At 36.4% G+C, this 27,710-nt stretch overlaps 1 protein-coding gene across 1 annotated transcript in view; it reads right to left on the reverse strand.

Moving 5' to 3' along the window:
- LOC124172104 overlaps window positions 1-27,710 on the reverse strand; it is a 199,857-nt gene that overhangs the window by 66,075 nt on the left and 106,072 nt on the right. The window contains exon 2 of the mRNA XM_046551513.1: window positions 4,149-4,292. Within this exon, the coding sequence (XP_046407469.1) occupies window positions 4,149-4,292 (144 nt within the window). The remainder of the gene's footprint in view (window positions 1-4,148; window positions 4,293-27,710) is intronic.

Here is a 27,710-nt window from a genome sequence, read left to right on the forward strand (position 1 = left end):
TTTAAATGTTATATTAATATAATAAATTTAAGTTATTTTGAATGTGTTACCATATAACAAGTTTAATTGAGATTGAATTCAGCTTGAGCTGCATGGGGCATCTCTCCCTAGGAGGTGGGGCGTCTCACCCGGACAGTTGGGAGAGATGGCCAAATGCATATTTATGGAAGAGTTTAAATATTTTGGGGTGAATATTTTTTAATCGAAATTTGTTCGTATATTGTTAATAATCAATAAATGTTGTATTATATCGCGAAGTCCTACATTCTTACTATTACCTCAATCATAGATATGAAGACATTTCCTTAGGTGGGGCATCTCTACCGGACTTCCCTTAACTTGAGACAAAAATATACGATCGCAAAAACTCCATCAATAAAAGAAAAAAATTGGCAAGATTCAAAGTTGATTCAAGTTTAATGATCCCAAGACCAAATGTATACGTATTGGTAAATTTATTTACATTGGTACGTTTCGCATTGAAGGAAATTAGAGAAGTACGTAAGAATCACCAGACTGTCATGCTAAAGTCATTTTTATGGTATATTTTACAAGATATTACCAATCAAAATCAATGTGATGTGCACAGTCAATTTTATTTATCAAGTACGATTTTCTAAAAATTTATCCACAATTCTCTTGCCATTCCATGCGCGCATTATTACTTTTTGTACAAATTATAAAAAAACGAAATTATAAGACATTTGACGCGCAGTCACCAGGACGGCGCCTAAGCCTTGCTTATTTCTGATCCGGTGGATTTTCATTTTTCGTTTTGACCATGATCTTATGCTGAGTGAAATTATTCTCCTTTTCAACCCAAATTAATGATATAAACTTCGGATTATAGTCCATGCGTTTGGTGTAAAAACCTTACATGTGGTACTCCCACCATCAGATATAATATTGCATATTCCACGAGAGATTTCCGAAGGAAGGGAAAGAGAAAATATTGCGACCGGGAAACTCTAAGAGAAGATATGAGTGGTTGCGGAAAAAATACGAGAGGGGTAATCGGAGATGTAGTGAAAGGATGGGGAAGAGCGTGGGGTGGTTGAAAGGGCGGGCAGAGGAGGTTAATAGCTGCGAGGCGAAAAAGAGAGGCTTTGGTGTAAGTTTACAGGGTAAAGAGGGGCAGGCGATGGGTGCCAAAAGGGTGCTTTGAACGATTAGGGTACAGGAATGGGTACGTAAAAAGGGTTGTGGAGGAGGATGAAGGGTTGAGTCGATGGGTGGGGACGATGGTGAGAAGGGTGATTCTCAAGAGAAAGTTCCGATTCCCAGCCATTCAATTTTAGGGTTGCTGGCTTCTCTAAACTTCTTTCAAGATGAATTTATCCTCCGCCTGCAAGCGCCAAAAGATGACTGATAAAGATCATCATTTTAATTCTCAGCGTCGTCCGGAAATTTCGTAGCTGAAAGATCACCAAACTTTCTTCGCTTTATAGGCTCTGCAGTCCTGAACGGGTGATGAATTTGCCCAATATTTTCCGAATTTCAGGGGCTTAAAATGAGAAACTTGGAAATTTTCCAGAGAAAAGGCCGGAAAGAAGTGTCAAATCCCATACAAAGGGATTAAAAGACAGTCATTTGTGATTAAATTACTGGCTGAAGGCATATGAGCAGAGAATTTTATTGTGAGATAAGCATTAAATTATGGTTATTTAGATAAATCAAAGATGAAAATTGTTAAACTATTGCGATAAATAATAATTATGTGCTGAAAATTGGGAGGCTGCCAGAGCTTATATACGAAATATATACATAGCTTATTTACGGAAAATAAGCTATCTATATGTTCTGTTAATGAAGTAACGTACACGGGTTTTTTTATGTGGGTCCAAGTAGAACAAGAATCATCTCATTACATGTATGCTTTACACACGGAAAAAAGTTCCACATTCAACGATAGTGGTGATACTTAAAAATCCGTAAGATAAGGGTTAAAAATTGGATAAAATCATTAACGCAGGGCATAGATGGAAAATTACTAAGTAGACTTAGAGCAATGGGATACAATGAATAAAGAGATAGACATAATTTAACCGATTTCAAGGAAATAAGACTGCTTCTTTTTTAATTACTTTTTTGATATCTTAAATTATTTTTTTTCTTGCAACAATAAAATGCATAAAAATTAAAGTTATACATATATTTTTCACCCTAACTTTGCTTTTGCCATTAAAATTGAACATGTTATTCCTCTATTCTATGCACACAATTTCTTCCATCAACAACCGTAATATTGCAAGAAAAAGTTGAAAATTTATTTTGATGTTATTTACACAAAACTATGTATCATGTACTGCATTATTATGTTATTGGCATACATTTTTGTTAATTGATGGTGGCTCAATTCAGGTCCTATGACCTTCGAGAACACCTAAAGCTCCTTCTCTTTTTTCATTGTATTAAGATGTAAAAAACAAATGTGGAGTAATAAATTATTATTATTATTATATTGTTCGAGAGGAAGCAATTCCTCGCAATTAACCTATATGAATTTAGTATTTCTTAATGAGACTATATCTATGAGTGATAATAGCTAATATTGACAATTAAATGTTTAACAACAAAAACCAAAATAAATAAAACATATGTGAAGCAAGGAAGCCGTAATTTGACATAGTTATGGATGGGTCTGGGTCGTATGGCGGCTATCGGAGGCGGATTCTAGCTTCCGCTCCTGGGTACACAGGACCCATTCCCAAAGAGGACTTTCCAAGGGAAATATAACTAGATTTTTTGTGCAGAAGTGCCATCTCAACAGTGACACCAACTGTAGAATTGGATGCTGAGCCCTAAATTTGCATACCGCCGATTTTAGAGGGAGTGGAGCAACGGTAGGCCAAATGAGGATCCTGTAGGAATGATCAGAGAGACAATTCCTGATTTGACCGCTAGCAATGGCTATTTTGATATAATTAGCTTAAATTTAAATCAGAGTACACGCAGAGATCATATATACGCTTCGACAAAGAAATCAATGGAAGAATATCAAGCCTTTTCCTTTGCAGCATTACATTATTGCTTAATTAGAGTGTACAAAAAGAATACGAAATAAATTTGGTTACTGTATGTGTTACACGCATGAACCTTTCTTTTAAGTTATCGTTGGTTCTAATATCAATTTATCTGTTTCTTCCTATGTTCCTAACTCACTGGTTTATTGAAAGGGAAGCTCTACATACTTTTGAAAAATTGTCTTTTAAGAAGAATTTAATCAATATCTGTGAGAGGTAAAACTATTTACCTCAGAAAAAATGTGGTATGTCATATTTTATTTTCCTATGGAAATGGTACTGAAAAACTGAAAGAAATTATAAGGCAACTTTAGATTTTTTATTGTCCTTACCGCGAAAATACGATAAAAATAGGATATGACGCAATTATTGTGCCATCTCATCATCTTTTATACTCCTTTTTAGGATCAATAATTGGCGTAATACTCATTATTTAATTTAAAGTTGGTGGAAAAATTAATAAAGTTTTAAATATGCCTAAACATATAAACACTCTATCACCCTTATATATGCGTGAGAAAAAGTGTATAAAATAACCAATCTTGATCCCGGGAGAAATTTTACTTATTCCGAATGGATTTTTATACCAATGAAAAAGCTGTTAACACTCTTTGTACATATAAACTGTGATGATATTTTTCTCACGATAAATACATGTCAAAACAAATCCTATGGAATATACATTAACTACCAAGTAAAATATCTCAGAAATTAATTGGTGACATGGTCTTTGACGACATAGTCAAATTTTAAAATGCTCAGGAAATGGTTGACGCGCTAACAATAAAAATTAATATTGGAAATAAAAATATGCATTCAATTGCGGACACGTTAATCCACCAAATATGAGCAAAACTCAACAAAAAAGAGATCCTGCGTGATTGAACATTGAATTTCGGGCACATATACAAAAAACTACAATTTATTCATGATAAATTTAACCGTTAAATCGACATCACCTAACAAATCCTCCAAATCCTTTTTACATTTATAAAGCGCGTAGCGATAACGTGGTCTCACCAAACCGGTGAGATGCCTGTGATTGAGTTGGAAAATGAGACAGCCAGGTGATATCAGCGTTGACCTGAATAGCATAGCAAGAGACATTTAGGTACAAAAACTCACGTTTTCCACACCCCGCTCGTGGGCCGATGCGGACCGGATACTTCTTGTCACACTCGCAGATACGGGACACTGTGTTGCAGACGACATGTGGCAGCCGCGGACTACAAGCCACTTCGCATGGCGACCCCAGGTAAAGCCCAACCTCTGAAATAGAAAGAAAAGAAACACATTAAATAAACGCTAGTAAACGGTCCCGTTAAATTCGAAATAGAAAATTCGTTTTTAATGAATCAAAGAAAGGATATAGGAGAAAATATTATCTCTGCCTGCCGCTTTCTAGAATTTTTTTATTTTATCCATCATTTTATTTCCTACATAGGAATCCAAACCATACTTTAAGATCGTTCGAAGATTCATTCTGTTCATTTCATTTAATTAGGAAAATGATTGATCAATAGCAATCACGTAATTTGAAGAAAAGACATAAAAATGTAAACAGCACTTTCCCGAAACCATTTACATTCGATTTTTTATTTAAAATCATGTTTTAATGATAACATTATTATACTCTAAAAGATAGCAAATACGTATAAGTTTTCATAATTACATGAAACAGTTTTACCCTTCGTCGAATTACCGGCTTAACAAAAAGGAAATAAATCAATTTAATTCAAAAGCCCAAACTCCATTGAAATGCAGAAAATTAACCCTTAATGTCATCGTTCAACCAGTACAAAGTATTTAAAAATAATCACGAGTAGCTTCACACATAAAGTGTAAAAAGCTGCTTCTCCTGAGATGCGGGAGGCGTAGTGGTCCGGGTGGAAAAGAGCCACCATCGCCCATAAAACAGGCGATTACCCAGGAGCACTGCTTTGTGGGATACCCGTAGAGGAGATTAGTAGGAAAATGGGCACGATCTCTGGGGCGGGCAAAATGGAGGTCACGACGGTCGCTCTTGCCCTTGGTGAGGGTCCCTGCGAGTCTTACCCTGGATTATGGCTTAGATGGAGAATCACTCCTCGCCGGCCGTACGTCATGTATTCCTAGGGAAATATGCTCGCTAAGTTTTTCTCGCGCACCCATTACTCTGAAAAAAAGGCGACATAGGGGGAATAAATTTATCGGGCCACATGGAGAAACGATAATTTACGGGGCACGAAAACGCCTCTAGTGCATACGTCTTCAAAGTGCCACTTTCAGAGAGGACCACGAAACTGAGAACTAAATTAGGGGGCCGATACATAAGGGAGGAAAAGCGCGTTATTTTAAGCTCCTATTTCCGAGAAATATATGTTATTTACCAAACTATAGTCTGTATATTCTTTTAAAAAAACCTGTATCCCTTTATAAAAAAATAGAGAATTTTACCAGAAGCAGCGGTCCAACGAAAAAGCTAGATTATTATATTTTTATTCGATTGCCATTTTTAAGTATAGAGAAATGAGTTGTATCAATAATTTCGCCACACAACAACAACAGTTATCAATTAGAAAAGTACTTAACAATGTTCCGCTACAAGAACGACAGTTATATTCAGAAATGATATTCGAGGAAGCAAAGTGTCTATTACAGAATTAAATGCTCTACAGAATAATAAAATGAGCCGTTCCTCACTGAAAAACGAACAGATGATAAGTTTACAAAGTAATTAGGGAACAATCAACAAAGGCCAGTTAAATAAAGATTAATACATGCATATACCATACATTTTAGGCTTTCCTTCTTATTAAATATATATATACCTTTAATAAGGAGGGTACATTGTTGATAGTCAATGAAGTCTCTTACTACTCGTTTCAAGTCAGAGTAAATGTATGCAGGATGAGAAACACTCATTGGCATCGGAGACTAGATCACTTTAGGAATTCATCACAGCATTTCAGTAAAGACGTGTGAATCCTACCAAGTGTTATCGCCAAGCTCTTGTAACGTTCTGGCGCACGATGTATTCCGCTTGTATATTGGCGATCCATCTGTTATGCGATGCTTAAGGCGCTTGGGGGAGCATCTGCAAACGCCAATTAACTTAACGACGTAGCTGCTAACCCACACACTCCCCCGATCACCACCCAAGTATCTCCCAACGACACTTGCCATCCCATACTTCCTTCCGCTTTGGCGTCACAGGCTCGCGGTTTTCCCCGATTCTCTCAGGCATTTTCAACCCCAATTCCCTCGCTTCTTCTGAGCATATCCTACATACACACGCTGGCGCTGCTTCATAAATGTTTAAAATGCACGTAAAATTCATTCTGGTTATAGTGGCTTCCGTCATGAGCGAAGTATAATATTTGTAGGCATTTGGCATATGGTCACTGATAAGACATTCATGCGACTGAGAGGCATTAGAAAAGCGGTTACTATAAATAAAATCCATTAATCAAATAGTGTGGTGCATGACCACAATATCGTAATGAGTAATAATTTAGAAAAAAATAATATGCACACACAGTGATGAGTTAGATTATTTTTATGGATATAATTCACAAATACATATAAAAATTATCGTTCGGATAATACACATACAATTGGCAGGTAAAGGATTGAATAAAAATAAAATATACACAAACATAAACAATCGGGTAAGATATGTAGCGATCCTCTTCGCGTATAGCAGTGGATCAAGGTAGAGAAGTGTTCGACGAGGGAGGGTGCAATAAATTTTGGCAGAAAGCCACCAAAATCTTCACGTGCGGAAGAAAGAGCTCTTCCCTGATCTGGGAAGGAACAAAATCACCGTTAAAACGCCACCACTCTGTTTTACTTTTTTTTCTTTCTCGGCATGCACTGTTCCTGACCATCCAACCGGCAAGGATTTAAATAATGGCTCTTGCACATGTTAAGATTAAAAAGTTAGAGAAGCACATTGATCTTGAGTGGCTCCAGTTCAAACTATTTATCATGAATCATAAAAGAAGGCCCCATAAAATTATTGCCCACTTGAGTAGAGCGTTAAATAGGCATAAGATCGTATGTCCAAAAAACATAAACTTGGTAACTGCCTCATTATGCTTGCCTTCCTAATTGGAACGGAATTCAAAATTAACTTTGAATTCAATAGCTACCATCTTGAGCCAATTCTAGGAATCAGACAATAGCGGCATTCGGATACATAATAATCACACACAATCGATGTGAGACTATAAGAGAAATTTTCAGGTATGATATCATCAATTTCGGTTAATTTCTGAAAGAAAACCTGGTGAAGTATATTTTGAGGGAAAAAGCTGCTGTCTGGCATGCTTTTAAGAGAGATTCAATATAGTGAACCATGAAACCGAAACCATTCATTACCTCTACGAAAACTGTTAAAATATTAATTTACTGAGAGATAACTTGTTGTGCTCCATGCAAGGTTGAAGACATTTCAAGAAATAATTTTCATGAGTTAAAGGCAAAAGAAATTGATACCATCGAAAGACAAAATAATTTCCACTTGCTTTACACATAATTAGATCCCAGTAGTAATAAGTCGAGAACCTTGACCTATTGAAGGCCTCTTGCACGGAATGCGACACCCGTTGTTTACCCTAATACTATACTCAATATTTATCCGGGGTTGCGATCGTGCCTCGTACTCGATAAGTCGAAGACTTGCTTTTCTTTCCTTAAGAGTACTTCCAATAAATCCCATAACGGAAAAATTCCATCGGACAATAGGACCTGTCTCGAGTAATGATTTCACTTGGGTAGACGAAGAAACTTGATCCGACATCACTTTGGAGAGAAAGAGAATGAATGGCAGATTGGTTAATAAGTGAAAGACAATACCACCATTCTTAAAACCGCCAAACATTGCTATTGCTGTTATAAAGCATAGCTGAGAAGTTAAACTCTCACTGGCAACTGGCGCAAAGATATGTGCCTAATTATTTGAATGGAAATAACACGTTTGAAATCGTCGCATAGTTCATAATGTATAAATTTGAGCTCTATTGTCCCAGAAAACTATATGCCTATTCACTCTCAATAAAATTATTTAGAAGCAATCAAGGGATTGCCAGTAATATTGAGCACGCGATATAACGTCCCCACGCCAAATGAAACTCACAAGCAAAAGTTAGGCGTTATCGGTTGGGTCACGAGGTATTAATTCGAACAATGGACGGAGTTGAATAATTTCGATGGCTAAACTTTATCCCTGGGAAATGGAATGGAGCCAATTCAAAGCCATAAACAAATGCATGGCAAGGATTTTCCAATAGACTTTATATTTTCCCTCTAAAACGGGTTCTCGAATTTGTTGCCCTGTTTTATTTTTGCCTCCGTGAAACACTTGTTGCACCACTGTTTGCGGGAGATTAACGTTCGTTAAAGATGGTAATAAATTAGAGAAAGCAATGGCTTTAGATATAGAATTTTAAAAGAAAACAGGATGGGTGTATGTATTAATTACGCCTGGTAATAAGTTACCACAATGCAGCGTAGGGCTTACTTAATGCTAACCAAGAATATTATAATAAGCCTGAATTCAGAGTTGTCTTGATGTGACTGCTGAGTGAAAATCATGAACATAGATAACGACCAAGGATCCTTCCTCCGTTGGTCTTACAAAGCAACACGTCGTACTGACCAAAACTTTAATACATAGGCCGAGATCATAACATTGTTTAAGCATCTGGAAAAAACAGCTTTTCTCCAAGATTCTCAATTAATGTTTTGAAAAATAAAGCAAGAAAATTTATAAGCACCGGAATAAAATGATCAAGAATACATGGCAATGAAATTTTCACCTCCATAATGGAAACTTGAGCCAGCTGACTATATGCATATTTTTACTAGGACAACATCGCACCCCAAGGACCTTAGCACTTAAGGCATCTTCTTCGGAAATTGTGATTCTAATTCATTCCTCGAAGATATTCCCCCAGAGGTCAAGCGGAGCGCGGCGGAGGGACAAACTGCGTCGGCCATTAATGCGGTAAGCAGCCCTCAGGCCCTTACCACCATGAACGAGAATTTAATACCGCACAGCTCCCTTAACGACTTCGCGATACGGTTATTCCCAGGAAGGAATTTTGCGAAGCAATTTGCCTATCGGCTAAATTTGGTCCACCGGGGGCGTCATAATTCCCATTAAATGAACTGGTAATGCGAAAATGGTTTCGCGACATTGACCTTACACAACAAAAGACACAGTTCCCAAAAGCCATCGCGGTGAGCGTAAAGGGAAAAGAGGAGACTATATGGTATGAAGTCGAGCGCTGATGCTCATAGGGACGAACAGGGGGACAAGAAGGCCCTGGGGAAGTGGGTCACATCGCATTTGATTAGGAAGCGAGTCTAATTTCACTCTTGACTGCCGACGACTAAAATTGTATACGCGAGAGCAAGATCGTTTCAGGCAATCACACCAACCTTCATTTCACAATATCTCACGGGCTTTTAATTTCCAGTAGGTATCGTGTTTTACTGCTCTCACGGCCAGCCATTTCCGCCAATAAGGGACATGGCGGACTCTTAAAGATAAAGATATTTAAATCGCCGTCGAACCAATCTGGTCCAATGCTACTCTCAATTAGCTCATTCATCCTCATTTCCGCATATCTAAAATAGTTGTTTTCTTCAAACTAAACACTTTGCTCAATTTTATGAGTTCCACAATGATTTAGAGTGGCTTTTGCATAAATACCGTTTTTTTCTATCAAGGAAAGAAATTACTCGTTTTTTTATACCAAATGGAGAAAATTATATTCATCTCGAAAATATTTTATCTATAGATATCCCAACCAGGGGAGCTGACTATTAGGACTGACCAGATAAATTATGCAATACTTACATGCCTTTTCTATTCTAAAAAATGAAGCAATCGTCACCATTTTATTATAATTCATATTTTTGGAAGTGTTTTCCTAAAATAAGGGGTTTCTGAACGACGGAGTATGCTATTTTTCTTCGTTCCTTCCATTATCATATCAACCAAGTATTTCCGATTCCCATTCGCGAAACATGGAGGGGAAAGTACGCTTTTGCTGTTTGCATCATATCCTGAGGATTATTATTGAGTGTCATTATTTCAGGGGAGATTGAAATAAATTTCATGAAATGCTCGAAAGATTTTTCCTTAGAAGGCTTCTGCTTTCCCTTCAAATTACCGTGGAATAAGAATAAAATAATATACATTCCGTTCGTTGTAATCTGGAACTAATAGCTAAAAAAATGTATTGTTATACCGATAATTTTTTTAAACAATCAGCAGGTCATTTATGTGAATATTTTTCATGAGTATTAATTGTCACTAGACATCGAATATGAAATTGGCGACGGATATTCGTCTCGCTGCTACGGATGCGTCCTCTCGCAATACCTCGCACACAATTACTCGCCTCTGCCCCCAAAACCCCCGGTCGAAGGGAGAGATTCTCAACGTTTCTCGGTTGATCGGAGCTCGAAGTTTCTTCCGGCGGGAGAGTTGAGCGACACAGACGCGGATTGCAACTGTCCAGTCAACGTCATAACTGCATGCGCACCACAACATAATGAAACCAATAGAAGCAAAATACTAGTGAACCGCTAATTCGATATCATAGAGATTTTAAAATGCTGCATAACAGCTATAAAAACTACTGAATTCTAAAGAAATGAACAAAAACGATGACATCTAAATCAACATAAAAATATCTTTTCTAATAATTATCTAAAATTTTGGAGAATAGACAGATTATTGAGAAAATAATTCATCCAATACTTAATATAAACCATATCATATACTGTTACATCGGGGAAAATTTGGGAACACGATGTGACTCGACATTTTGAAAAACGATCAGATATTCTAGCATCCCCCATACACGAAATGTTTTAAACGCTTTTCTCGTAATTGTTTTATTCGCTGACATGAATTTTGGTTACTTCTTTACAATAGGGTGGTTTCCTATTATTTTTTTATTGCTTTAATCGAAAGATTATTACTCCTGGAGTACGTATTTCACGCTCTTAGATTTTTAAATGACAACATCTATTTTTCGCGATTAAATGAAAAGTGAAAATTTTCAAGCGCGCGAAAACGCGACGCTTAAGTATGAATGCCGGGAAATATCTCCGTACGTCGTATTTCTGGTTCCCCCTCCCGCCCGGTGAGGTGACCTTGAGGCGAGGCTTAGCGCTGATACGTCGCAGGATGCTAGCGGATAGCTGAGTACCTTGCTGGATGGTAGCGCTTGGCTTAAAAAAGGTTTATTAATACCTTATCAAAAGAAGAAAACTTTCCGAACTTAGCCAGTTTTAATAGGTGATTATTAAGACATGTTTCCCTGAGCTCTGTGCCTCATGCATGCATTGGTAACCTCAGACGATGTATAACTCCTATCCTCTCGTGTAGAAACTAGGTCCCTGTGACGTCATGCGGAGTGGAATCGCATGGACGCCAATCTGGCCTTTTTCAAATGAGGATAAAATTTGACCCTTGCCATTCGTCTAAACCGGTATTTCAAAAACCAAATAATTATTGTATTATGAATACACTAATGGTGGGTAACGAATCGCAATCAATGCCTTTCGTTTTCTTTGATGAAGGCAACTACCCTATTATTCAGCCACCTTACAGTAAATTCAATCTCTAGTAATATATAGATAAATATTGTCCTGAGGTATCTTTTTTATGTATGTTCGAAAGAGAAGGCAATAAATACCTAAACTCAGGAGTATGATACTTGGCTTCACCATAATAGCTTTAGGATGAAAATTTTATATCAGCAATTTATTATTTCTAACAAAAACATCACTTTTAAAATATCACATACCTATTAGTGAAATGACGAAAAGGCACAAGCTAGATTTCCCTTTTAATTTTCCATTCACTTTAAAACTATGAAAAATAATCATATTTTTTCCCTCAAAGGTCAATTATAATGCGGCTAAAACATCCAAAATGCCGTTTACATTCCCAAGGAATATCAGCATTGATGTTGCATAGAATCGTATTCGAACGTAAAATAGGAAAGTTAGGAAAATGAGAGATTCATAACATTAATTCTAATAGACCTGACCCAGACCCCTGGGCAGTATTTGAGCCCAATTTCACCATATAATCCATTTTATCGAGTCCAATGGCAATAAATTAAATTATTCAACCATTAAAAATGACAAAGAAACCCGAATTATTAATGCACATTCCTATAGCCGAATATTACTGGTTCTTTTTCCTATACTACGAAACCAGATGTGCGGTGGAAATGGTAATTTGATACATTACGATACTTTCTCTGCAAACACGCTCAACAATCGCTCGTATAGGGCCGTTTTCCTAGTAATACTAGGGCTACAGATGAGCGGATTTGATTCTGAGGGCGATTGTTGAGCGTTTATGCAGTGGAAGTATCGATTAATAGGTCTCATAACAAAAAATAATTATTAATGGAGCTAATTTATACTGATATAGTAGAGCCCACAGTTTAATAATTCCGCCAAAGAGTGGTATTTCATGATTTTGGAATATAATGCAGCATCTAAGAGCGGCGAAAAGCGTTATTAGGACAGGCTCATTAGAATATTATAAAGAGAACACGATAGACTATGATGCACATAAATATCCCTTGGTGCCATAACTTCCAGACTTTGACCATTAAATAACGTATGCAACGCTTAAAAAATTCTCACAGCTTGAGATTGAAATTATTAGATATGCTAGACACCCGCAATATAGATTGATACCTCTTGAAGTGACGAAATTCATGACCACCAGACAAATGTATAGTGGTAATGTAGGAGATTCATTTTTAAAGGCATTGCATTGATTGAAGGCGTAAATGAAATGTAGACAACAACCTCGACTTCAGCATCAAAGCGATATGATTCTGCAAATATTAATACCTGCTGTAAACCCAGTTTAGAATTTCCAGGACCGGAAAATATAAACTTCTGAATTCTTCAATTTATTAAGATCACCTCTCCAAAGGGTAAACGTCTAAATACCTTGGGCTTTCAGCCTCTCTGATGTTACCGTATACGTATACATCGTCAGAAATGTAATACTTAGTAAATCTAAACCGAATCAATATTGGTGCAAACATAAAAGGAAAGTTTACTGACATGACACGCAAGCCAGGTTAAAGTTTACCTATTTAAATTCACTGCATTAATACAAAATCCGTGACCTAGTGATGATTGTATTAAACTAGAAAGGCTAATTTACATTAGATTTCGGTTCCTAGAGTTTTTTGAGGAGTAACGCTTAAAGTAAAATTGTATGTGAATTACACAGGTCAACAGTGGTTTTGGTGCCGGAGGTTTTAAAGCTGATTCTAAGTATAATTGGGGTGCTGAATCCAAATATGATATTAGTTTTTTCCTATCAGCTCTAGTTTTCTAGATACAGATATGTTGTTATTTACGTAAAAAAATGTTCAATATGATGATATTACATAAATAATAAAACCCACAAAATATAGAGACTTGATTTATTTATAGGAATGTTAAATTACCTACAATTACAATAGTTTTACAATACAATTGAATACAAATAGTAACATTTTTTACTGAAATAAAACAATTTAAAGAAAAAAAAGACGTAAAAACGTCACTCAAGACTACGGAAGCTCCTTTTGCGCGATTTTCTTGCGTGCACTTTGTTAAAACAGTCTCGTTTTAAGCACCAGCAGTAATCTGCAATCATATGTTTATTCCATCTTCCTTGGTAGCGATCTTACATTGTTTTGATTTCCTGGTGAAATCATTCGCCTTGTTTTTCACTTGTGTCGCCTAAATTTTCAGGAAAACAGTCTAAGTGACTGTGTATAGTGAACTTTTATGCTAATATTACATCCAAGTGGTTTAAAGTTGAAGAGCATATTGTTTGCCAGCTCAATATAATTTATCTCGCTTGTGATTTCCGAGAAAAATTTTTATTACCTAAACAAATGAAAGCCAACTGTTTTTTTCAATCTCATTCAATGGCTTGACAAAAGCAGGATCCTTTGTAAGTTGTCTGATTTGTGGCCCATCAAAACTACCAGCTTTCAGTTTTTCTATACTTATCTGCAGCATTTTTATTCTAAAGTAGCCGAAGCATAGTCCATCCTTGTCAAGAACCTTTACAAATTGCTTCATTAAGCCTAGTTTAACGTGAAGGGGCGGTAAGGTGATTTTCTCCCGTTCACCAAAGACTCAGCAATAATGTTTTTACCCAATAATTAAGTTTTCTCTCTTTGACCACTCCTTCTTAATCCAGTGGTTTGTCTGTCCCTGCTAGCACAGAGGCACCAGAAACAAGGATATTTTGTGTTAATAAATTGCTGCCCAAGAAGAAAGTTCACCAATTTTAAATCTACACAAATCACCTAGCGATGTCCCTAGTATTTTATCTTCTGTAAGGCCAATACCATTGTATCATATTCTTCTTTCATTTCAGTTGAATGAGCGATTGGTATTGAGCCAAACTTGTTAACATTGTGAAGAACACACTTTAAAATACGCTTGGAGCTATCAATGAACAAACGCGAATCACTAGCTTCATATTGCGGTAGTCCCATTCCTTTCAGAAGACCTCTAACGTCTAAACAAAATGTAAGATTGTCTTCTTGAGTAAAGAGGGGTAGCAGATCCTTTTCAATTGTGGGATAAAAATTAATTTTTGTACCTTGTTCCATTAAATTCTTTTCATGCATCCTTGAAGCTAGTAGTTCAGATGCTTCCTTCGGTAAGTTCAATTCTCTAACAAGGTCGCTTAGTTCATCTTGATTAAATAGTTGAGGATTTGTTGATACTGCCTCGTAGTCACTGTCACTATCGTCAATAGAATCAGGAATGTGTTCACATGGCTCATATTTATCCTCACATACATCTCGTAATGTCTGAAATATTAGGATCGGGATTTCTTCTGAATGGGGTACTGGGTGTCTAGCTGAAGGCAAATCTGTATATTTCCATTTGTGGCGATTGTTTCGATTAATTCCCGAAGCATTTACCATGCAAAAATAACAGTCGTCAATATGGTTTGTAGGTTCTCTCCAAACCATTGTCACACCAAACTTTAAACTTTTCCTTTTTCCTGTAGTTCAATACCGCTGATGTTCTGTGCATGTTTTACACTCAACATGCGGTGCCTACTTTTTACCTTGGTTACCAAGCTGAACACCAAAATATCCTAGGTATGCACGTTTCACAAAGTCTGTAATGTTTTTCCTATTTTCTTTTAAAGTATATTCCCCACAAATGTAACAAAACACATCACAATGATTGACACAGCTTCTTCGAATTTAGCTCATTTTTAGAGGCTGCTTTACAAAAACTTTGAGAATTTGTCCATTTGTTTTCGGAAATCCCCTTACTGCTTACTTACTCCCGCCTCTCCATTTTCAAAGACACACTCTCTCTTTACCCTATACCCCCTTTTTTACTCTTCTCCACTTATCTGTGATTCTTCCCACGTGTCGTTATTCTACAGTTATGACTAGGGTCCTTTTCCACCGTGGGTTTTCCACATCCCTTAGTTGTATCTTTTCCCACTGCCTCCGCTCTGTACGCCTGTCTCCCCCTTCTTCAAACACGCCAAATCCTCCCCAACCCCTTTCTCAAAGGTATAAAGGTGATTTTCAAAGAATACTGCAGAGTGATTATGAATTAGTTTATTTATAGATTGATTTAAATTTGAAAAATATTTTCTGAAATATATCAAAAATTTGAAAGAATATAACCATAAAATGCGGCGTATCTAAAAAAGTAGAGCTGTTACATAAAAACGGATATCATATTTGGATTCAGCACCTCTAATATTGTTAATATCAGCTCAAAAACTCCCGGCACCAAAAAAAAAGTTTTTTTTTGTTGGCCTGTGTTATCTTTGATATCAAAGTATCTAACGGTGATGATAGCTAGATAACATATAAGTGCCTGATATAGAGAGAAGCAAAAAGGCGAAAATGAATTTGATTACAAAGCTCTAACGTAATTTTCGGAAAAAATAATCTACTTTTCTCTACCCTTTTCTCATACATGAAGTACAAAAAAATTATATTTATTGAAATGCTAGAAAAATAAATAATCTGCTCCATTATCATGGAATGAGATTTGGAAGACACAAAAGTAGGTGACGCTTCTGCGACGACCTTTGACATTAAAAAGAAGTGCGCTTGAAAAATAGTAATTGCATTTTACGCAGATGACTGAAATAGTTTTCTGAAGGTCATCACAAAGCATCGGTTAGAAAACAAATCATATCAAATCACTACGCTCATTTCACAAATACCAGTACTACAGGCACTATTTTCGACCCACGATGGGCGTGACAGACATCAACTGAGTAGGTCAGCGTTTAATCCAAGTATGTCGTTCATGCCGCAAGAGTTCCCACCCTAATTTCTCTGGTCGTGAATGCCAGCAGAGATGCTGATGGGAAAACCATAATTTTTACTTGCTCTTGAGATCTAAGGCTTGGCTATTCCTTTGTAACAGGGAATATATAGAAAATGCCTGTCGCGTTTGTGGAGTGATGCTTTGATACTTGGCCTCTGTGTCAGAGGATAGAAAGGACGTACATGTTATTGCAATTCGTATAACTGAGGATCCTCAAGCATCTTTAGTGATAGCATACTTAAAATAGAGACTATAAAAACAATCTAAATAATACAAACATTTTTGGGCATAAATAGAAGCATAAAAAACACTTAAGAATTCAATGCATACGAATATCATAAATCATTATTATATATCATACACCACTTCTCACACGCTTTAAATTTGAAGGTTTGAGCGTATAAATTACATAAATTGTTTAAAATTTCATAAATTACCCCGATGAAGCTTAAAATACAAGACTAATTGTCACTAAAATTGATCGATCAAGTTCGACAGTATTAATTAGCATGGAAAATATTCAAGTCAAACTTTGTACTAATTAAAAAACTCTAGATTAAAAAAATTAAACATACATCATAAATATATTGAAAAGTAAACGATTAGAGTGCCAGTTATTTTCAAGTGCCATTTGCTTAAATGCATTGCCTATTTAACCAATAGAAGTTCCAGTATTTTCGCAGAACGGAAATTCTATGCCCAAACTTAATATTTTAGGACTCATTACCAATTAAAAGTAGAAAAATATTTATTTAAAAGCGTCAATGACTTTATGTTATTTGAATATTGTGAAGACTGTCGCTGCGTACGAAGCATAATGCACTGCTCTTCGATTCCCTGCATTTTTCAGCAGTAAATTAAAAAAAAAAATTAAAGAAAGTTTACGAGCATTATTCACTGTATCAAATTTAAAAAATAATAGGTTCAAAATGCTTAAAATATTTACTCCCTTCACTGGCGTTTCATTTCAATGACGCAGATGAATGGCGATTGCGCATTTCAAAAGAGCTATTTAAACGTTTTCCCATGGCTCAATCGTGCGATCATATCTCTCCGAATACGAACGCTTGTAATGACAATCAAATAAATGGTGATTCGCTGAATAGCACAATGAGCGTATGCGAAGTACGAATTGGTGAAGAAATCACAAAAACAAAATACCACCGCTATTGGGTTTCGAAATATCGGTAATATTTAAGCTTTTGTTCAAAAAATTAATCCTCAACGTTGGGAATGGGAAAAATCGTGGAAATGCCATTCTGCCCGTTACTGAGAGAAATTTTTCGAACTCATCAAAAGCACACCGTTATTTCGTGATTCGTGATTATTATCCAATATTTTATGTGATTGGCTGAAATAAAAACTTTTAATATAATAATTAAGTGGGCAACGTTTTTCAGAGAACTTGATTAGAATTAAGAATTAGACCTATATTTTAAGAATCATTCCTTCGGAGAGAATTTTAACTATCTGATTCCCCGTCTGCGGTTCGCCCCAGCAGGTTCTTTGGTAACCAAGAAACACAAAGTATGCCGCAAGGAGTGCAGCGGCGCGACCACCAAAGGGGTAATGAAATATTTCATCATGCAAGACAAGGTGAAAGGAATGAGTACCTTTGTACAACAAGTCTGCAAATTAAATCTGAGATATGTGCCGACTAATTTTGCTCGATATTTGTCAAAGTGACTAAAAATCAAGATTTTAAAAAATTTCCCAAGAATTAATGGCCACTTTTTTTCTCCAGGATCCATTAAAAATAAATTATAATGAATGACTATAAAAATACTTGAAGGTTATTAGTTGAACAATGATTAAATTTCCTACAAAGCTATGTTTACGATATGATTTTTAATGATTATCCTGAATTTTCAGGGAAATGGCATTAAATTTAACCTAACTGAAATGCAGTAAATAAAGGTCTTCATGAGATCCTCAGCTATTAGAAATAGAATGGGGAGGTTATTTTACTTTTATAATTCAGGAACAAATCTTTCGACAATAGCAGCTGATCTAGTCAGAAAGTCTTCAAAGAATTAATTGAATGATTTCAAATTCATTAGACGTGGATATACGTTTATTTTTCAAAGTAGTTTCAGGAAAAGCGATAAAATCCTGCAGCTAAAGTAGGCAGTCATAAAACGCCAAAATTGAGCAGTGTATTACAAGTGCAGCGGAGGGTCGAAATAAATAACCACCGTCTGTCATCTTATTATTAATTCACTATGTGCATGCATTACCACACTACATGACCTTGAATATTTTACACTGCAAAAAGCCTACGATGTGCCTGAGGATTCGTTTATTTCATTGATCGAAAGTTTTTTCTTTAAAGCTGAATTTGAAATAAATAGAAACGTTCAGATATGTAAGTTTTTGAAAATATGCAATGAATATGAGGTTTTAGCTTAATTTGTGTAGTGTAATTTTAATTTTATAAAATTAAAAATTGCCTCAATCAAGTGATTCGTTCCCAAAGAAAAACTCAAGAGAAAGATATTTCTCGAATATTGAGCAAACAATTTAATGTACATGACATTGGAGGCTAGAAGTTAAATTTAAAGCAATTACTTACTCATTTAGGAATATTTCATCCACATTGTACACGGAGTTAAAACATTGCGGGGGTAATTTATAGCATCCATAATTCAATGGCATATAAGCCCCGCAGTATACGAAGAGAGATAGTTTCCGGCAGAAGTATAATTCGACCTCCTTTCAAACGCTATGATAAAGAAGTATATTCTTAATTGTTTTTGCAATATTTAGAGGAGATATTTTAATAGGTTTTAAAATGTATAATTCACAAAAACTCGCATTTAAATTGGAAATTAGACTTGATTTTTAAAATAATCCTTCAGTGCAACAATTGGCATTTAGATGACATTTTAATTTTTGTGTAAAATATTTCTCATGATCGTGAAAACTGAAACTTGTCGAAAAAAGAAGCAGCATATCTTCATTCGTACTCCAAAGACTTGTATTGTAATAATTATGGAATTTCTGTGCTAATGAAATTGCCATTGGCAATTGGCCTGTAATAATAGCATTGGCCTTTCTTCAGCCGCGATCTAATTTATACCGACCAATAATTTTATAGCTTACATCATCGCCGCCGATAATAATACTGCCTGCGGATACGGGAACCTAGTGATAGATAATTAGCAGATTGCAAAGTTATGCACATCATGATACTGCTTAGAGGTTAAACATGATGTACCAATATTGAAGTTTAGTGGAAAAGTTCAAATAGAATTCTGAATATAGTAACTTATACGAAGTGAAGCGTGATATTATTTAAACTAAGCCTTTCACCTTTTTCCCTTATCGTAAAAGACCATTAGATATCTTTAGTCATTGTCACTTTTTTTGCAAAGGTAATACTTGCTAGATAGGAAAATATAACGCCGAAATAATGTTACCGATGATGATATTTTAAGGATAAATAGATTATTTATGAGTGGGAGATGAAAACTGCTTAAACGAGTACATTTAATATAGCGTTAATAACTTGTGTACAGACTTCGCAGAATACCGGACACCGGACAAGACTAAGTTGAGTTTGTAAAGCTATTATTATTATTAAACTTCTACGAACTCCTCCTCAGGTCATCTATTTGCGATACAATTATAATAACACTAGTCAACAGCCATTTTGCACCTGGGATGTGATACACCGATTTGTAGGTAATTTGTTGTGTAGAATCCGAATATACCTTTCAATATGTTCTAGCACGTACCATTTTTGAGTTTTTAAAGTCTTTTTTTTCGTATTTAGTATTTCGCTTTTTGCTGGTCTTCTGTTTTGATGTTTAATTGTTTGTTGTTAATTGTTTTTATTTGCCGAAGAAAGCTGGAAGATCTACAAATCGTCAGTAAATTGTTGGTTTGGTAATCCAGTGGTGTGAAAGAGATCATAAGTGAGTGTTTAGTGTGAAAGATAGTGGAAAGTTTTGTATATAAAACTTACACTAAGAAAAATGGCAACTAGTAAATCCCGTTGCTGTGTAAACCACCCCGACAACTTTTGTTTTGTGTGTGGGAAATTCACTCCAAAAACCCAAAGAAAACCAATCACTGATTAAGTTAATAAGGCGTATAAAACTTATTTTGATTGTCCTCTTGGAGATCAAGACAAAAATTTTGCACCTCGTAACCCTGGAAACGTATATATGAACAATACCCCATTGGTTGAGTCCCATAAAATCATTTTGCCTCCCCTTCATACCAAGTTGGGCCTCATCAAGAACTTTGTAAAAGCTCTGGATAAAGAAGGTGAGGCCTTCAATCACTTAAAAGAAAAGTTTCCCAAATTAAGTGAGGCAAAGCTGAAAGAGGGTATATTTGTTGGACCACAAATAAGAAAATTGCTGAAAGATCCGACCTTTGATACCAAACTCACAGATGTCCAATTAGCTGCTAGGTCTTCTTTTAAAGCAATCGTGAAGGGCTTTTTGGGTAATAGCAAAGACATAGACTATGTTACTACTATGAATGATCTGTTGGACAACTATATATAAGAACATGGGGTGTAGAATGTCGTTTAAAATTCACTTTTTACGTTCTCACCTTGATTTCTTCCCGGAAAATTTGGGAATCGTAAGCGATGAGCATGGTGAACGCTTTCACCAAGACATTCCTACCATGGAACACCGTTACAAAGGTCACTGGAACCCTTCGATGATGGGTAACTACTGCTGGGGTCTTGTTAGGGAGAGTGATGAAACGGCAAACAAAAGAATAGCTCCGTCGTCGCATTTTTCAAAAAACAAAGACGATTAAAGGTGAAAATATCTTCTAAACTGTTTTGGATCTTTTATTGGCATTATACTCATATATCATACAAAAATGTATTAATTTCAAACATTCTGACTGTTTATTTTGTTTTTCTTCATTTTGTGTCAATTTTCGCTATTACCATTTTTTATTCTGCTGTGTATCTAGGAAATGTGACGTCCTAGAGATAAACTGATTTTACCAGTGTATTCAGCACCCCAAAATTAGGTAAATCCACCCATTTACAAACCAGTTGCAAAAAAAAGTTTAAATTTGTTAACTAGTGCAATTAAGTAGGTCTAATTCACCAAATGAGTAATTTCAAGAAGAGCTCAACACTCATTTTGGTTCGAAAGTCGTTCGATTAACTTGATATTTGATCTTTATCCATATGTATGCTAACGCCGGTCGTTGCTTGTGAATTATACAAGTCGCCCCAGCTCCAATCCCCGTTGGTCCGCTTAGTACGGCGTGATGCCTGGTCGTCACATGCCATCATGCCGTAGTCCCTTTACCGTCTAGTAATTGGAGCATAATCAAGCCAACGCCGTAAACGTCAGCGTACATTAGGATAAAGAACAAGTATGAATTTAATCGGACGACTTTCAAAATCAAAATGAGTATTAAGTTCTCCTTGAAATTACTCATTCGGTGAATTAGACTACACCTACTTAATTATTATCATTGTATCACATAGATGACCTCAGAAGGAGTTCGCGGAAGTTCAGCTTTGCAAACTCAACTTAGATTTGGCTTCTGCGAAGTATGTACACAACGCCAATGGCTTAAAAGTGCCGAATAAGAGAAAACAAAAATGACTCCAATCTGCAATGAGAAGAAGTTTAACGTGTCAATTAGAAAACATAGCACATAAGTAATAGATTGCAGAGGATATAGAAGTTTTTAAGCTGAATCAGTTTCAGGCTACATCGATCTACGATGCGCCAATAGGTGACACCTAACCCCACCTCACCTTCCTCGCCCGCTACCGGAAGGGAAGCGCAAATGTCAAGGTCTTCCGCCTTCAAAGATAATTACCGCTCCTTTTCCCGCCTTTTGATTTTACGCGCAACATCAAAGGTCCGCCAAAAAAGCTTGAGTTAGCTACGATAAGCAATATTTGGTGGGGAACTTCCAAAGCACGAGTGCTGCATATTCGACATTTTACCACCCAAGCTCAAAGGCAAGTTTCCGTGAAAGCATTCAGTCTGGCCTTGCTATCCTAGTTTTTTCCTCCAAAGTAGTTTCATTACTGAGAGCTCCGCAGCAGTAAGTAAGGGAAATAAACCTTCAATCTAATCATATTACTAGCTTACACAAAGTAGGACGCCCGTTTTTGCATCTCTAGTATAAAATCAGATCAAGTTAGTGCACCTGAAGAAGTCGGTCGATTTTTTTGCTTTTAGATGATTTCAACCCCATTTTCCTTACGCTTAATAGAATTCTCAGGTTTCAAACTTATTCTGCCGTGTTTGGGCAACGGCAAGTACAGAGACCATATTTTAGTCAGTAGTAAAAATATCTGGTGCGGTTAACCAATTATTTTGACAAAAATATTTCATGTATCGCCGAATTTAAGCCGGATGTAAGCTCTTGAGATACTTTCAAGCATCTTCTACAGATTTGGTGTCTATGTATTGAAATGAAGGTTGCAGATTAATGATTGCTTTGTTCAACCAAAGGATGAGTCATCGCGCTATTTGAAGTCCATTTCATAACAGTATTAATGCGATAGCCGATTGGATAAGCGATTTTTCCATTATTTTTCCTAGTAATAACATCATAATCATATATTAACCCCGAATTTCAGAGTGTATGGGCAAGATTATTTCGCATTTTTACTCTAAAATATACAGTACACTTATGATTGACTGTAAACAAGCAAAATAACATCTTACTTTGTAAGCATTAGCTTTTTAGGTAAAGTAATTCCACCTTTTTCAAAAAATATTTCAATATTGAATACATCTTTATATTATTGCACTATATCATACCAATCTTCTCCTCCTACCAAGATTCAATCTCGCGTCATAATAATGTGGTGTTTTTTTCACGATTACACTTGAGTTTAATCAAAACGAATCCAATAAAATTCTCACGGAAAATTTTCGAGAAGCAAATATTGTTTCTTTGAAGATTGCATACTTAGCAACGCAATGCATTCTAAGATTGAATCTTTTAGATCCTCAATAGATTCCACAGGTTCTACATATTGAGAATAATGTCTTTGTTCTACATTTTATTATTCCTACATCTTATTTATATTTACAACGTTCAACTAGAATGATAAAATATCTCTGACTACAAACTACAAGTTATGATACTTTAAAGATATTATTATTTATTTTCTCAGGAAAGGTTACACCAAAAATACTAAGTGTTCCTTAAATTCTGATCTACATATAGAATGATTTAAATAAATAATGTTTGATGCCTTACATCATGATCTTTTCGGCAAATTTGCAATAAAGGAAAGAGAAAATTCTGCACAGATATTGAAAAAACTTTTCTTGTTATAATAGGCTCGGATGACTTAGGGAGATAATCGGTATTTCTTTTTTTTATAAAATCATAAAATGATTCATTCACTTGCATCGCTATTAGAAAGAAATAGTAAAAATGGAAAAATCACAGTTTAATTGACGAAAAAATGATAGCTTTCACTCCAAAGAAATCAATAAACCATTTCTTCAGAGTTAAGGTGAAATTACTCGAATTCATATGAAACGACGCTCTTTTTCCGTATATGCATTGCTTGATGTGGCTCTCCTTTAGTTTAACAGCGTGACAATTGAATACGTTCCAAATGACGTTAGCCATGCATGCATGTGGTAGGGAAAAAACGGGGGACGAATCAGGTGACGAAGAGAATTTTAATGTAAATAACAGTTAAAATTATTTTCCCGAAGAATTGTCTATTCTCACTAGAATAAGAGTTCCACTTCATCACCTTAAGTTCTGAAAACTTCCGACTCATTGACGATTTGGCTACTGATTTAAAGATAAAAATCGTGACCAGTTAATTTCTCTAAAGCGTGAGTACAATCTCCACATCCAAAACAAGTACATCACCGCAACTAGTTCTCGCTCCAAAATACGAGGCAATTTTCCTGATTCGGAATACTCCATTGAGCCAAGAAATAAGCAACGCCTTGGGCAACAGCCTCCACCGTTCTATGAATGGCGGAGAGGAGGAGAGTAAAATCCAAATTTGGACCCTAAGGCTAATAAACGAAGAAAATTCACGTAGACGGAGGGAGGAGCACGGTCTTCCTCATTACGCCACGATTGCTACTTGCGACGACCACCACCGCGGCTGTTGCATTCGACCGTCCACGCTGGCCATACGAGTGGCCCTCCCGCGGGATGAACTGACTGCCTGCCCCGCAAATCCATTCATCCGCTTTCTTCAAGACCGCTACTCCTCCGTCCGTTCCACCAACTCCTCATAATTTTCCCGGCACTCCTCGACTCCATGCCTCCTTAAAATTCATCTCACAAAAAAAAATAATAGGAAAACGCACCACTACGCTGCATCTTCCCGTCTCTTTCGCAATGCCATTTTTTTGTTTCTTTCATAAATGAAGGATTTGAAAGAATATCCCCGTCCAACATGCCAGCCGTCCACACTCGAAAAGAGGAGTCGACCCCGTAGACACTCCATAAACTTTCGAGAGGGAGCAAGAAGGAAAGGGTGGTGTCTTTATATGTGCTGTGCTTCTTCTACCCGCTGGCTCAGGGCCAAGAAGTGAGGGGAGCGTGCCCCGGGGGACACGGACGGGGTGGGGTTTGAGTCGCTCGGGACGGAGGAGGAGGGTTGGAGAGGAAATCTCTCCAGTCTCCACTCCATTTCACCCCTTCGTTTATTTTCATTTTTTTCAAACCCTCTTCCCTTTTCCGGCCGCGAGAGAGAGCGTATACGTTCCAAGAAACATTAAAAAAATAATCTCGGCGTTTTGGCCGTTAAGGATCGCCTTCAGACTGTGATTATTACACGTCATTTGGGAGCGTTGCATTTTCTTGTTGGGGAAGGGAAAAAGAGACACTGATCACCTACGGAAATGAACACGTTCTTTATGAGTCGCCTGGACCGGATTTTTGCATACGTTCCGCAAAAAAAATAAAAGTTAGCCCATCGCGCCATATCCATTGACCTGGCAAGGATATGGCGTTACTTTTATTAGAAGGATTTCTTTTAAATTGGCATTTACCGGCCGAACAAAATTCATTTGTAGTGGTTCAAATTGACAGAACAAGAATTTTAAATAGCCACCCATTTATCCTGATTACCGTTACCAGTGAAAAATATTTAGGGTAAAAATTTTGACTCTTTTAAATCAAATTCTTTAACATGCATGAAAAGGTAAGCTATACAGGGAATAAAACATACTATTATCCACGTCAGATTTTCCAGTCACAAGCAGCCCTTTGAAATTCTTGCTGAGGAAAAGGGATAGTATATATTGATCTGATCAACAGATTGTCTTAGGAAATAAAAATTTTCTTCGTTATTTTCCCTCCGTAGAATTTACCTCGCTCCTAAAAAGTTAAAGAAGTAAAATTTCATTATTATGTCTTTTTATCCAACTCGTACAGGTCAAATGATTGTAACATGATGTGGGTGTTAACAGGATTGATAATAAATTAAAGACCCCGTATCGGTGTGGTGAGATGGTAGGTACTCAATTCAAACGAACAGATAGTAGTGTTTTGTGCGTCACTTCACGGTCAATAAGATTCCCACCATATTCCGAGCGACACACAAGACTCGAGTCTTTCTAAACAGCCTACTAAAATCTCCATTTCTATCGCAATTGTCATTTCCTAAGTAACAATTACTATCTAGATACTGGCTTCGAGAAAAACAACATGCTTTAAAAACAAAGAAAATAATTACTGGCGATAGAAAAGAGTTTGGACTAAATGCGCGCTGATGCGTCGAATGGCGAGATTTCAAAAGCCTTTCAGCTATTTATACTGCAAAAAAAATACAATGAAAAAATCCACCACTGGAAAGAATTCTTTTTCATGGATATGTTTATTGTTATGTCCTAGCTCACCTCTTGAACTTGGGGGATTTGCAAGCAAGGCGAATTAAGCGCATGGCCGTCATTCCGAGCAAGTGATTAACATAGAAGCAAAGCAAGAAACGATTATTCTACACTCAGTGCTCAATGACATGTTTCTCAAAGCTATTTCGTTTAAATGCTACCAAATTGATCGTATACGCAATATCCCAGCTGTTATTTCAAGCCAGCAGTAAGCATTTTATTGGATCTCAGCGAGAAACTCTAAAGAAATGAAGTCTATATGATTCAAATAACAACATTCTTAAATTACCTAAAGCCAAGAAAACAACCCAGAATGCTTTTAAAAATTTCTTTTGCTAATACTTTGAAGCATGAAGAAGCGAGGTGGCTACGTGGAGTGGGCATTTGGCCACTAACCGAAGAGCCCACTTCCCAAATCCTGAATGGAGTCTTTGGACACTTGAATGGTGCGAAGTGACTCAAGTATCAATAAGAGGAACTCAAAATCTGTGTGTTTACCGGGAAATATGCATGCGCGTTTAAACCATGCTCTTTGTATCTGGTGATGGCATTCAACATCAAAACCATTGTGGTATACAAAATGTAAACTTACCCTTTCAAATCACAAAGCAATTCACAAGCCATCGTCTTCATTTGAACCAATACCCATGTAAACTAACATTCTGATTATAACACTTACCTAGTCATAAAAGTTTTAACTTTATTTAAAGGAATTAAATTTTACTCAGAAAATGAAAACTCATTGAATTAAGATCCCCTTACGAGAGTTAACTACGAATAAATCGAGCGATAAAACACCAGAAATAGGTCGAGGGTCACAGTATCAATAACTTGCTTACCGGAAAAGAGGTTCAATATGGGTAATTATTTAATATGCAACGTTATGATTCAAAGACTTCCCTGAAAACGGATGAAACTGAACAACAGACCCAGATCCTTGATGATGAGTCCAAGAATTCAATTTCGTCACCATTACACCCAGCTATTCTCCTGGATATTTACACCAAGCTTTCCGTGGCTTTCACAAAAATTTCTCCCAAGAAAGTACGAAATTTTAACACGATTTTTATCTGGAATTAAATTGAGTAGATTCGAAATTTTCCTCTCCGCGCACGAAATCAGCAATTTACTGGCAGAGGAACAAGAGTTTTCATCGCTTATGAAATTTATTGATAAATGAAACAAGATTCAAATAAAACTGAACAGCAAACACCAAAACTCACGAGTTACATGGTTGCTGTCCTTGCTACTAAAGCCTTCACCAGAAAAAAAAACATTTAAAATACTATCTAGTCCGTTCAAAAACACACTCCACAGCATTGCTTTAGGTATCCATCTAAAGTCAGAATCTGCTACTTTTCTGATAATTTTATCGTGGATCAACCTACTCTAGCTACTCAAGGCTTCAATAGATAAAGCAGTATAAAGAATACAGAAGAACATTCACGGCGTCCTGAGACCAACACCCATTCCTTCTAATGGAAATGCGAAGGGAATGTGGTCA

The sequence above is a fragment of the Ischnura elegans genome, chromosome 1 (genome assembly GCF_921293095.1).
Source record: "Ischnura elegans chromosome 1, ioIscEleg1.1, whole genome shotgun sequence".
NCBI classification, from domain to species: Eukaryota; Metazoa; Arthropoda; class Insecta; order Odonata; family Coenagrionidae; genus Ischnura; species Ischnura elegans.